The sequence below is a fragment of the Lithobates pipiens genome, unplaced genomic scaffold (assembly GCF_037356315.1).
Source record: "Lithobates pipiens isolate NorthernLeopardFrog02 unplaced genomic scaffold, aLitPip1_a1.2 Scaffold_30, whole genome shotgun sequence".
Lineage (NCBI taxonomy): Eukaryota > Metazoa > Chordata > Amphibia > Anura > Ranidae > Lithobates > Lithobates pipiens.
Window position 1 is genome coordinate 86,114,934 of NW_027507791.1, and position 14,430 is coordinate 86,129,363.

General features: G+C 43.6%; 1 protein-coding gene across 1 annotated transcript in view; it reads left to right on the top strand.

Moving 5' to 3' along the window:
* Positions 1-3,478: 3,478 nt before the first annotated feature.
* Positions 3,479-14,430, top strand: part of PNN (pinin, desmosome associated protein) — a gene marked incomplete in the record, with an annotated part of 12,558 nt that continues 1,606 nt past the window's right edge. The window contains 4 exon segments of the mRNA XM_077464545.1: positions 3,479-3,691; positions 8,812-8,889; positions 10,529-10,597; positions 11,833-11,893. Coding sequence (XP_077320671.1) covers positions 3,579-3,691; positions 8,812-8,889; positions 10,529-10,597; positions 11,833-11,893 — 321 coding nt within the window.

Below are 14,430 nucleotides of genomic sequence, written 5' to 3' on the forward strand. Positions count from 1 at the left end.
AATGGAGGGTCCGATTAGGTCCTAAGGTTGCTTTCACAGTGATGCGCCATGCACACCTGTGGCTTCCCTGCATGTTTGCTGCACTTTGCCATAGACTTCTATTATATCCTGATGGTATAGTGCACTTGTGAAAGTGCACAAAATCCACAGGTAATAACAGAAGTCTATGGCTCAGTGCAGGTAACCCGCAGGTGCAGGATTAGTTTAATAGCAGCCTAGTAACCACTAAAGAACAGATATGCCCATATATACACTGATTTTAGTAACAAACACACCTTTAATAACAGTCTTCCATTCAGTTTTCCCCGGCTGTTGCTGTCCCAGGCAGAGTGCATTCGCTATCGATTGCGACAGGAGCTGGCGCTATACAGGAAGCATCAGCCTATATGGCTCGGCTTTGCAGCTTCTTGCTTTCTCTACCGCCGGCTTCATTCACAACACTGATGCTCTGGGATGGTGGGTCAGCAACCTGTGATTTGGGCTTGTCAAACCACCATCCCAGAGAAGGAGGTCGCGGGCTACATCAGAGGGATCCGCGGGCCACTGGTTGGGCACCCCTGCCTTAAGCAATATAGAGCTTGAAGGGTCCTTATAACTTGTGTGGGACAGGGGTAATAACCATATCCTCAACAGCCAAACTAGGGAACTTTGAACCAGGCACTAGTACCATACACATGAAAAGGGGAAGCCCAATATGGCTATTTCTATGTAAAGTCCACTTTAATTGTAGGGGGCCAGTAGACCTCCAACAGTATTAAAGCCAGAGCCAGTAAATGTGACGAAGACCCACCGTCCGTATCTCTCCAGACAGAGAGAATCTGTCTCTCCTTCTATTTGACATCATCTCATTTTGAACCATTATTGATCGCTCTGTTCCACTGTGGTAATGGTTGTGTTAGGTGGTGTGAGCGTCATTTAGACCAAACAGCATGTTTTATTTTTAACATGTCATGTCAATAATGTGAATTTTAAAGATTAATAAAAGTTAATTTTGTATTTCAACGCTACAGATGTGCCTCTAAAGTCCATGTTTCCTTCTTTTGAATACATTTTGCAATATATTTAGGACGTTGGCATATTTATACCTATCTGTATACACAATGCCATCTTGTGGTGATACAGTTAAATTTAAATTTCAATCTCCCTGTATAGCATTTTAGCCGACAGCCGCGGGAGGGAGAGAAGAGAAGCGGATGTCAGCTATACAGGGAAAGTTTTGCATTCCACAGTTATTTTTAACAGGAAACTGAGCTTATAAAGTGAAATACAATATTTAGAAGTCCGACAAACTGTTTAGATGTTTTTAAAAGCAGCGGCAAACTGCTCATGATTTCACAGGTTTGCTAATGTGAAAGAACAGCACTGCTTTTATAATTCAGCATGTGAACAGTCCGATGGATTTCTAAATACTGTATTTCACCATATATGCTACGTTTTCTGTTAAAAATAACTGTGAAATGCAAAACTCTTGTGGGTCTGCTTGCCCCCTTCTCAGTGTATCCCTACTGTGGAGGAGTACCAGGGGTGTAGCAAGATGGCGGCAAGAGAACTCCACTTCCATTACACATTCTAACGAGTCACCGAATCTGACAGAACATCAGCCTAAAGTCCCGTACACACGATCTGATTTTCCAAAGGGAAATGTTTGATGTCAGGCTGTTGGCGGAAAATCTGACCGTGTGTACACTCCATCAGACAATTGTTGTCAGACTTTCCCCCAACAAATGTTGGCTAGCATGTCTTCACATTCTCCACCAACAAATGTTTGTTGTTGGATTTTCTGATCGTGTGCACACAAGTCCTTTAGACAAAAGTCATGCATGCTCGGAAGCAGAAGTGGCCGGTCTTGTAAACTAGTGTTCGTAATGGAGAATTAAGATTCGTGACGCAGCGAACTATGAAATCCCAAAATGCAACGCACATTCTCTTCTTCTTTAATGGGATAATAATGAAGTTGCTTTGCTGGTGATACTGATGGAGTTATTGCAAATGAATTTCCAAAGTCTTTTTTTTCTAGTGATATCAAGAATAATATTATTATGTTTTTTTTTTGTTTGTTTTTTTAATATTTGGGCAAGTTACCATAACACCATTATCCCGTAGTTTTTAAGATCAAAGATACAAGTATGTTGGTGTCCCTTGTCAATTTTACATTGTATTTTTTTAAATGTAACTTCCTACTTCCAAACTGTCATTTGAAGTAAAACACATAGCCAAGTATTATTCTCTACTATTTTTTTTATTGTGCATTAACTAAAGAAAACAAATAAAATTAGACATGCTATCTGCCAATAGAACTTAACCAAAAAGTGCATTCTATGCATACAAAAATATAGAAAATATACCAAATCAAATCATCATTATTCAACCAAAAAAATAATGTCAAAGCAATAACTCCAAGGCCAATAATAAATAACATGTTATCTCCTCCGATTCCGCAACATGTCTGGTTGACGAACGGCCGTTCAGAAACTAACTGAAAAGCGCGAAATGAAAAACGCGAAAAGAAAAGTGCAAATCAACACTCACCAAACTTCTACTAACACAAAATTAGCTGAAGGAGCCCAAAGGGTGGCGCTAAAGAGCTGAAAAACAACATACTACGTTCGTATTTGTTGGCCAACATTTGTGTGGCCGACACCGTGTGTATGCAAGACAAGTTTAGGCCAACGCCCTTCGGACAAAATTCCACGGTTTTGCTGGTGGAAAGTCCGATTGTGTGTACGGGGCATAAGGCTTTTTAAAGTCCAAAGATTTAGCGCTGAGCAGTGCGGGGTGTACCAACATTGCCTCCGCTACCTTCCAACTGCTGACTTTTTTCAAAATGCAACATCAAAATTATGCTTAAAGCGGTTGTATACCTGCTGAAGTTTTTTTTTTTTTTCCTGACCTGCAAAGGAAAAGGCATAATGAGCTAGTATGCACTGCATACTAGCTCATTATGAAATATTTACCTTAGAACGAGGCCCCGACATCTGGCTCAATACACGCCGAGGGAGCTGACATGTTCCCTCAGCGTTTCTTCCGGGTATTGCGGCTCCGGCGCTGTGAGTGGCCGGAGCCACGATATCGTCACTCCCGCACATGCGCATGGGAGACTTCTTTCCGGCAGGGTCCGCCGTCTGCCGGACTTTCAGCCGAGAATCCCATGTGTGCATGCGCCGCTGCAGTCAGCGGCGCATTGCGAGGGGAATATCTCCTAAACCGTACAAGTTTAGGAGATTTTTTTTTTACCTACAGGTAAGCCTTATTATAGACTTTCCTGTAGGTAAAAGTCATAAAAATGACTATACAATTACTTTAAGCCTAATTTTTGTTTATTTTATGTCCACTGTCTACGCCTAGTTTACGCCCACTCTACACTTAGGTTAAGTTATGCCCGCCCTACGCCTTATTTACGCTCATTTCGCGCCTTTAGCGTAAACCACGCCCCCTTCCGGGATTGGTGGAAATCGTAGGCTGGTATGACCAGCCTTTGCCTCGTCACTTCCGCTAACCCTGGGGAGAAGTGTGTGGGATCACTGGTCCGTCCGCCGCCATAACCCGGAAGAGATTGAGAAGCGAGTTGGGCGGACAAGATGGCGGTAGCTGTGCGCACTCTGCAAGAGCAACTAGAGAAGGCGAAGGAGAACCTGAAGAATGTGGATGAGAATATCCGCAAACTGACCGGCCGCGACCCGAACGATAGCAGGTAGGAGGCGGCCCTGCGGGGGGCGGTGTGGGGGAGTCCTGAGGGGGATCCGGAGAGGAGCCGCATGGCCTGGACTCCATCCTCTATGGAGTCTGCGCAGAGAGAGGACAGGCCGGGCTCCGCAAAGCATGCTGGGACTTGTAGTCCTCTATCCCCTGCATAGCCCATCCTAGGGGGAATGTGACTTCCACCAAACATTCACTGCTGACGGTGAATCACTCAGATGCAGATGGAAGATTCATCCACAGTGACTGTTTGATAACCGGCATGTTCCCAGCTTAATAAATGTCACTCTGAGGACACCTTTTAAATTTCCCATCTGCAGTGAGCCTTCTTCTGATTGGCCGCTGTATGCAGCGACCGCCTGGCATACCTCACAGTACGTGTGGTTGCAACACGCTCCTATTTATTTGATTGAACCACTCAAGTGCATAGGACGGCGCTGCAACCGCATATACAGGCGTTCCCTGCATACAGCAGCCAATCAGGAGGAGGCGTACTGCAGGTCGCTGTTTCAGAGGGGCAGTAAAGCGAGCCCATTAGGGGGTACAATTTTAACCACCTTAGTACAGCTGTTTAGCCTCGTATACAGATGGTTATACCGGCTACGACCTTAATCCCAGCATCGTGTTTTTTTGTTTTTTTTTACAGCGGGCAATTCTGCACAATGTTAAAGCAATCAGAGCGGCTATACAGCTGCTGGATCACTTTTACAGGCAGGACTGATGTTAGAAATCATGGGGCCCCATACAGCCTACCTGACAGCCCCCTTCCCCCAGCCAAAAGTAACTGAGGACATAGATTTATCCATCCTTTTATCTGTAGCCTCATCTGCACAGATGAATAGGAAGCGCTCTGAGGCTTCCTGCTCATTCACGAACTGGAGCATAGTAATGAATGGACACACACTGTGTGCCTGCTGCAGCTGGCAGGAGAGGAAGGAAGCTGGCAGCTGTGTGGGAGAAAGGGGCACGCGGGGTCCTGTAATGCAGCCAGAGGGAGAAAGAGGGGACACTGGCAGCACAGCAAGGGGAGGCAGATGATCGGTGTCTGCAATGAGTCAGTACAACCAGATATCCTGGTCAGCAGTCAACGTAATTTTATAGCAAAAAAATGCATATTTTTACATATAGGAGAGTTTGAATTGGCCCGGTATGCAAGTGGTTAAAAATCTTTGAATCCCATGATGGGGTTTGGTGGTGGTTCAGTAACATTTATACCTTTTACTGCACTGCAACAACATGTACTAACGTGGCTGCTGGTTATGTTATCTAGCAAATTGGGGGGGCAGCAGCAAAAACATGACTTAACCCTTAACCGACTATTTTTGCTCCTCAGCCACACGTGTAAACAAGGAAAAGGTATACCTGGTGGTCGAATATCCTTTCTAGCTTATTGAGAGTTCTCGCTTTAGGGATAACAATACCGTGTTTCCCCGAAAATAAGACCTAGAGTTATTTTCCAGGAGGGCTGCAATATAAGCCCTACCCCAAAAATAAGCCCTAGTTTAAAATGTTTGTAAAATCCTATAACCCAGTCTTACTGTAGTATATAATGTACAGTGTGTGCTTCTGTAATTGTGCCAAATACCTTTTTGTTACAGCCCCGCTCGGTGCTCAGCTGACCTCCTGTTCCCATCCTCCTCTTCTCCCAGCTGTCAGCGGGGGGGGGGGGGGGGGGCGGGGATATCAGCCCCTCCTCTGCAGTGCTCAGAGCAGGGAACAGAGCTCCAGGGGGGGTCAAGGAAGTGCCAAGTGGCACTATAAGGCAGGTATATGACACAATTATATTATGGAAACACACACTGTACATTATGTACTGCTGTAACAGACTGGGTTATAGGATTTTACAAGCATTTTGACTCTGTTCACACTGGGGAGTCCTGGCAGGGAGGGAGAGAAGACAACACATTACATGATAAAACCTACCATGAAAATAAGCCCTACTGTGTCTTTTGTTGCCAAAATTAATAAAAGACCCAGGCATTTTCGGAGAAAAGCAGTAGAACCGCCCAGTACACAAATTTTTCACACAGGCGATTGTTCATCTTCAATTTTATTTGTGTTCAGTGAGATTTGAAAATTAGTCGCATGGCTAAAGTGAAGATCTGTGCCTTTTTTTCTTTTTTTTTTAAAAAAGCAGAACCACAAATCGAACATATTTAACTGATTTTTAATATTCAAAGCAAACTCCCTCATTCATCCATGGCTCCATGCTTTATTTTGCCCCCAGCATTTCTGGCTGTGGCTATCTTGCCTAAGGGCAGATTATGTAACATTTAATTTATTGAATTCATCTGCCCTTAGCTCAGGCATACAGGCAGGAGGGTGTGCTTAGCTGAGAAACCCCTCCCTGAATGACTCCTGGGATGTATGACAACTTGCCTAAGTTCATTAACTAGGAATTAACTGAAGAAATGTAAAAAAATTTGAGGGGGTACCGAAAATGCAGGATGTGCTTTGCCAAAAACAAAAATATTTTTATATACAATTGTAAATAATATCCTGAATTTTAATAAATATGAATTTGCCAGCCATTATCGGCACCTTTAGCACAAGAAAAATGTATCCCTTTAAATTGAATGCATGTCTTCACACTAGTTCATTGAGCTTCCATTGTGGTGTTCAAAATCTTGCTGCGTTGTTGGTCTGTTAAAAAAAAATAAAAAAATGCACCACCTCATCGAAATGCATTGAGCACGCACATGTTGATGTGGTTTTTGTGTCAACCTATGAAAAACACACCATAAGCACAGTAAAATCACAGAAAATCGTGTGCACTTTTAGTGTCATTATCGGCACATTTTTTTTTTTTCTTTATTGGCAAAATGCCAAAAAACACAATTTTCGGCCTCAATTTTTTTTGGTGCATCTGTAGTAAAAAAATAATTCACAAGTAAATATGATAAACTTTTCTATCGATTTTACTAATGCTAGCATAAGGATTAGAAATAGTCGATGTTAATGGAGAGCAAGAAATTGCACTTTAAAGCTTTGTGAATTAGGCCTATAGGATGAATTGCATTGCTGTCACTGTTTGGGTCATTACAGATCACATTGAGCGCTGTACAGTCATTCACCATGATGGAAATTCTGGATCATTCAGTCTTGTATTTTTATGGGCCAATTGCCCATCCTACTTGATTGTAGGAGCATGTTGTGTAAGGGTACAGTGATATGGAAAAAGTTTGATTGTCCCAAATGTTGGGATTCTTTTATTCGGCCATTTTGAATTTGCTGCCAATGCCCTAAAACAGACAAGTCACGTGCCCCTGATGTCAGACGCTGCTGACGAAACAAGCTTGGTGCCACGTCACTTCTGCCTTTCCTTGGTGCGCAGGTGGAACACGATCGGTGCCCCTGCTTTTTTTTTCTGAGCGTATCTTGATCTACTTTGTTAGTGCAATTTTTAGCTGTTATCAGTAAATTTGATAAACTTACTACACTGAGGAGTGTTTTTTTTTTTTTTTTTTTTTTTTTTTTTTGAACCTATGGTTTACCATACTACTACCTGGCAGGTGTGCTACTTCGTGAACCGGTACCCTGGAGATTTTATGCCTGACATGCTGGTTATGACTACCTGTCATGTGTCATATACCTTTGGTGAGTAGGATGTTTGCCTTGGGGCTGGTGGAAGAAAGCACTCGTGATTAGGCACTTGTTGGCTTAATTGTTAAGAAGATATCACAATCACTTGTTTGGACTGATTTTGGTGGCGGTGTATGGGCATTGCACAATTTTATCAAATTTTTTTTAATTTTTTTTCATCATTCTTATTGCTTATTTATATGCTTTGTATTTGATGTTTGAGTGCGGTATGAAACCATAGTTTCCTTTTATCACTTATGCCATTGAGCTTTATTATGAGTTGCTTTATCACAGATTTATTTATAACCTGTTGTTTAAGGTGATCCAGGGTGCGCAGGTTGAAGGGGTGTGTCTATCCCCTTCCATCAAAATTACAAAGCAGCATTTTGTTCCACCGTGCAGGTGGTGTTACTGTGTGCAAAAAAGAAAACTGCTCTGTATATTAACCCTGAATATGGCCACAGCGCAATTGCGAGACACAAACAGATATAACAAAAGGAGCTGCGCACTAATTATGAAAAAAAATTAACGAGTATATAACTTATAAAAAAAATGACGAATCCCACAATGATAGTGAATATCTAGAGTCCCATGGTTGGTGAGTATATGAGAAAAACAAGGGAGTCCTCCAAAATCAAAACATGATGTATGGAGCAAGCGAGTCCTCCAAAAATCAAAGAATGATATGGAACCAGCGAGTCCTCCAAAGGATTAACAATTTGTGAAACCAAAACGAGCAGTAATGAGATACTACTCCTGTGAGTGGCAATCGTTTGACTCACATTTGTGAATCCACCACCATATAAAGTGCACGCTTACCAGCTGCACAAGCCTTGATGCTTCTGGCCAATACCAGCCATGGCCTTTTCCTCTTGACTTTGTGAATGGATGGCAATTCGAAACTCGACAGTCTCTAGACACCACTAGCAAGCAGGTGTTGGTATGCAATCGGACACACAGATCTGGTATCCTGCAGTGTACACAGAAGACAGTACAAAGTAGAACAAACCATCCAAACCTGTGCTGCCCTCCTCTCTTTAACACTTGAGGTCCGTGCTATAGCCGAATGACGGCCACAGCGTGGACCTGAATTTCGTAGGATGTCCTCCCCGCGTGCCCCCTGCAGGGCGTGCACTGAGTCGCGGGTGATCACCAATCCGAGTAAGGGGCCGGTATCGGCTCCTTACCACGTGATCAGCTGTCAGCCAATGACAGCTGATCATTTGTGTAAACAAAAGTTCTGTAATCTGCGTTTTTTTTTTTTTCTCCTCCTCACGCTGACAGCTGACAATTTGTACTTCCTAGACAAGCTATTTGCACAAGTGAGTGTCTTCTATGGAATTGGTGGAATAAAGCTGTTTTAGAAAAGCTAGTTGGTCTTTGAAGTGTTTAGACTAAAATTAATGATTAAATATTTACTGACTGCTTTTACTTTTTGCAGAACAGAAACTGAAATGCTTCATGCCGGAATAAATAAGAAAACTAGTTTATACTTCGACATAGTTGTACCTAATTGCTTTTGTTTTATTTCAGGCCTGCACCTGCAAGACGACTGACCATCACAGGCCCAAATGCGATTGGAGGTAGAGGCCGTGGTGGCATTGTGCTACGGTAAGTGACTATCCAATTTTATCTTTAAATTCAGTACCTGTGTTTTAGGGCTTTGGGTTTAATGGACACACCATTTGAGAATGAGAATCCCAGCTTCATTTTACAGAGCCTGGCATGAATGATTTGGATAACTTATGGATACCATCTAAGAGTAGGAATCTGCATAGAAATCAGTTTACTGGTGTTTAGTTGGAAGGAGTTTTTGGCTTTAGTGTTAAACCCACAACAGTAAAATCGGATAGTGTGTGTTGTTGGGTTTTTTTTTTTTTTTTATATATTATGCTTGTTGTACTCGCTGTGGAACCTAAGGGGTTAATCCTCTGCCTTGTGTAAAACGGCTGTTTGATCTTGTCTTCTCCGATGCTTCCCTTCCAGTCCCCAATCCATCTGATAGAACGGACCCCTGGAGGCAAGCTGCACATGCTCAGCTTGGGGTTTATTGCTAGAGGGTTTATTTATTTTCTTCCTTCCTTGGGAGGGTGCATGTGATCAGCACTGTCCAGAAAGGGTCATAGGAGAATGAAAACTCCTTCTACAAGCTTTAACCAGACACTGATAGAAGTCACAAGAGTGATCGAACTGCTGATGAGAAAAAATATATTTGTCAGTTTAAATTTACTAAAATTACATTTGTGTACTGTGGGAGACCAGATATAGTGAATACAGGGTCCTGGGTTTAGTAACACTTTAAAGAAGAACATACTAGAGGAGGTGTTTTATTGCCTTGTCTTTGGAATCCTTTAAATCTTCCACTTTTGCAGTAAAATTTCAGAAAACCTCAGTGTTCCCATTCACATAGCATACCCCCCCCCCCCAAATTATATATATATATATATACATACATACATACATACATAGCGCTGCAGCCCGGCACTCGAAGAAGCTGAGTAAAATATGTTGGCAAGGAACTTAAGACTGTGTTTAAGGATGGGTACATATAATGGGAACCAATATAGAGTAGCTGTCATCCCAGTTTCCTTTTTAGTTTCTTCTGGAGACTCTTCAGTTAATGGTCAGGAAAAAGGACATCTTGAGAAGCATGTAAAGCTGGTTCCCACTCACAACAAATAGACTACAAAGGCTTAAAGCGGTTCTTCACCCTAAAGGGGAAGTTCCGCTAGTATTATCCCTCCCCCCTCCGGTGCCACAATCGGCACCTTTCGGGGGGAGGGGGGTGCAGTTACCTGGATAATCCAGGTAACTGCACCCACTTCCGGCCAGACCGCCGCATGGCTCCGCCCACCGCCGCATGGCAAAGCCCCCCCCCCCCCCCCCCCCCCCCCCGTTGTGTTCTGGGAAACACACAGTTCCCAGAGACACAGCGGGGAACCAGCGCAGCGCGACTCGCGCATGCGCAGTAGGGAACCGGGCAGTGAAGCCCTCTTGCTTCACTTCCCGATTCCCTGACAGAGGATGGCGGCGGTGGCTGCAGCGAGACGAGCGATCGCTCGTCATCTGCCGCCGACATCGCTGGAACCTGGGACAGGTAAGTGTGATATTATTAAAAGTCAGCAGCTGCAATATTAGTAGCTGCTGGCTTTTAATATTTTTTTTTTTTTGTGCAGCTCCTCTTTAAAGTGAAGAGACTGTGCTCATTCTTCTAGGATTTAAAAATAACCAGTTATCTTTCCTCTGCTAGGCGTGGCCTCTCTGAAGGTGGAGGAGGACCCCCAGCCAAACAGCGGGACTTTGAAGGTGCACTGAGCAGGTAAGTCTTTTTTGCACATGTACTAGTACCAGTTAAACCTTGTTCACACCATGTGCAGAAACAGAGTTTTTCTGTATGTTCTTCTGCAAGGGCACAAAGAAAACAAATTTTTTTTTTTTTTTTTTTTTTTTATATATATATGCCCAGTTCACACACAGCACTAGTATCCTGTGCGGATTTGTTTAGGAATCTGCAACATGTATACAATTTGCTGAAATGTGCATTAAAACTGATGTAAACTTGTGTCTTAGCAAGTAAAATCTAAGGATTTTTCTATCCATTTTTCTGCATGTATGGTGTAAATTATGCCTTAAAGTTTAAGTTTTAGGTGGCTGTGATGGAATCAAAAATCTTAAACATCTAGCCAGATTTAAAAAGCTACAGTGGGTCAAATTCAAGGTTTCCGCCTTTTTTATTGAGGGCATTACTAAAATGTGACTCGTGTAGCAAAATAGTCAAACTTCTCTCAATGAATGCTCTTTTGAAAGCAAGGCAATCTCTAAATCCTTGGTTCTCCTTAAGGCGCAGTTCACAATTCTGCTCTGTGTACTGCGTGGATACGGCAGCATGGGTTTGCCATTGAGTTAAATGCACCCCATGTGCATTTTCTTTTACAGCATCACGTTTTATGTGTGGCCGAATGCAGGTGTGGGAATGCTGCAACTTATGCGCACCCGGCATAGATATAGCCCAAGCCAGGAAAGCTGTGTGTAATCTCAGAACTAGAAATGCTGATGGGTAAACTGCACTGGTGATTTTCCTGGTCAGCAATATGACCACTTACTGGGAATTGCCTAATTTTTACAAGGCATTGAAATCCTTTTGTTGAAATTGGCTGACTGTAAATTGCTTTTAAAGACCCAATTAAAATCTGTGTACACATCAAACAAGTAATGAAACAGTGTAGGAAACCTGTATGTTTACTTTTAAATTGTCCTGGAGGCTTTTGGATGAATCCCAGGATTTTGTATGAATGGCTCATGCCCCAACTTTAAACAGCTAATTACAGGAATTGAACCAGTGTCGGCACTCCATGAGAAATGGCGAAAAGTAGGAAGATAAAATGTAATCCCAACCCTGCTAAATCACCAGGCTTTAGAATCACTGTACTGACATGTCCCTGGTCACCAGTCACTAAATTGCTAGTGTAGGTTAGTCCTGAAAGTATTAGGCCTACTTCATTCAAATTGTATTATATGCATATATGCAAAGATGAATTTGGCAAATGATTGCAGGCTGGGCGGGGATCGTCGGCAAAGGAGAGAGTCACGCCAGGAAAGCGACGCTGAGGATGAGACGATAAAAAAGTATGTAATACCACTGAGAATGTACAACCCTCATTTGTATGTGACTGTAGGTAGTAACCATTATTTTTATGTTTCAGCCGGCGTTGCAATCCTCTGTTGTTGCTACCTCCAAAGAACGTACACGCCGAGATCTTATCCAGGATCAAACTATTGATGAAAAAGGGAAGCAAAGGTTAGTAGAAAGTATTTTTAAAGTGTAAAGTCTTACCTTCCTGGCCCCAGACCTCTTCTCGGGTCCCTCACCGGTGCTTCTGGCTCCTCTTCTGATTGTGCCCCCAGAGTGACTTGCTATTGGGGGGGAGGGGGGATGGGGGGGGGGGTCTGCATGCTCAATCCTGCACTGCCTGCGTCTATAGACTCACAAGCTAAGCAGTGCCCCCATTCTCGCCACATGATTTCGCTGACAGAAGCTGGAGCCAATGGCTCCCGCTACCTAAGAAAAACCTAAGCGCAGGGAGAGCTGCTACAGATGGGCACCGTGCTGGATTGAGTGAGGACTTGGGTAAGTATAATGGGGAGTGAGAGTGCAATTATTTTACCTAAACATTTTCTTTCCTTTTCATGCAGGGAAAATGTTTTGGTTTTATAGAATATTTTTGTTCAATCTTATTGTAGCTCTACCCTTGTGAGGGCTGCTGAGTATTGTAGTCCACTGTTGTTCAGCCAGGCACATGATGTCCAGTCACTCTTTAGACAGAAAAACAGTCCATGCATTTGTTTTATTGAGGGAATTAACTTGGATGGGATGCCCACTGAATTGCATAATATTTACATGGAACAAACTATACTCCTTGTGTATATACACTCCAGTACCAACTAGCACATATTTAGGCCTCACACTGGGTCAGCCAAGCCTTGAAAGTTCCCTTTGCACCATAGGGACCTAGGATAAATATTGACAGTCCTTGGTGCTAGTTGTCTTGCACATGGCTACTGCCCCCCATACCACCTCTTCAGGCCCTGCCAGCCCTCTTAATCATGTTTCCACTGTCCACTCTCCTGGTTTGTACCCATGCCAGACTGCTCTCTCCCAGTCCTCTCAGGCGTGCCTCCCCGATGCTGCTGACTGTGCATCACTCACCAGCCCTCTGGCTTCGACCTGTTCTTCCCTGAAGTCTTGCCTGGCAGTTCTCTTTTGCTCTCCTCTCCTTGCTCCCGTACATCCCTGCCCGGGACACCTCCATATGTTCTTAGAAGGTCCTGTCTGAGCCCAGGCCCAAGCTCGCACCCCCCCCCCCCATCCCAGGCTACAGATAGGCTTAGCACCCCATCTCCAGCTTCTACTTGAACTGTTCCCCAGCTTGGCTTACCCTAGATATTTAAGGAGTCCTGCCCCCTGCCAATCCAGGTTGGAAATTGGTCAAGGCTCTTTAGAACACACAAACAGTTTCACCTCTTTCCAGAAAGTACCAGAACCTTCTGGAAAGAAGTGGGAGGTCTTAATGATGCTGCTTGTGAGTCACCAGCTTTCTACACTGGGCCACTCCCAACCCAGATCAAAACAGGCTTGGCTACTAGTTAGGCCTACCTATATTTACCTACTCTGCCAAACTTATTTAGATCTATCTAGCCACCTAGAGGGTGCTTTATTTAAATATATATATTTTTTATTATAATAAAGTAACCGAGTACAGTAATCACATACAGCATCAATCTACAGTACAAAGATGAGAAATTAAAAGACAGCAAAAGTTATCCCGCTGTAAACGACCCAGGACTGGCAAATAAGTAGAGAGAATATCATTAAGAATATACTGTGTGAACGGTGAGAAAACAAGGAGTTTGGGGGAGAGAGGAAAGTGGGCACTTCATCATGGCTAAGAAGAAATGGAGGGAGGGTCCTTTTTGGCCCAAACCAGATATTCGGATGAGTAATTTTAATATGGACCAAGTGGGTCCAGGTGTGTGAACATTATTCTTTCCCGGATTTCTGCACTAACAGACATTCTACTTCTCTTTGGAGTCAAATTCATTCGCCCTTTCACCCAGAGCCACCGTGGGGGGTCGCTTGGACAGAAGTTACAATGCACTTATAGTATTGATCAAAATTTGCTGCCAGCATGCCTGTATATTGGAGGGGGTGACTTCACTTAAGAACCGACTTAAGTTCCTTCTCCCAGGTCAGTGTATACGATGGAAGGTCTGGATGAGCTGCGGACAATACAAGAGTATATTCAGCAGCGAGGAAATAGATTGGAAAGTAAAGGCCTGTTGCCTCTGTAGCTACTGTGTAGCTTATGTAGGGAACAGTGGGACAAGGTAGCCATAGTCAATGATGGGTCTGATGGTAGAACTTGAAGGAGCAGTCTGTGGTCCTGCTTACACCAGAGTCCAAAACCCTGTAGATCAAAGAGCTGGTGGAAAGAGCCAGGGTACAAAAGGAGCCATGGGGCCCAAATACTCAGATATATTAGGGAAGACGGGGTGATCCCATATGTGGAGAGTCTGTCGGGTAAAGCAGGGGGGAGCATGGAGCCTCTTCGGAGCACAGGTAGGCCCAGGGAAGGGTGCAGAGGACCACAGGGT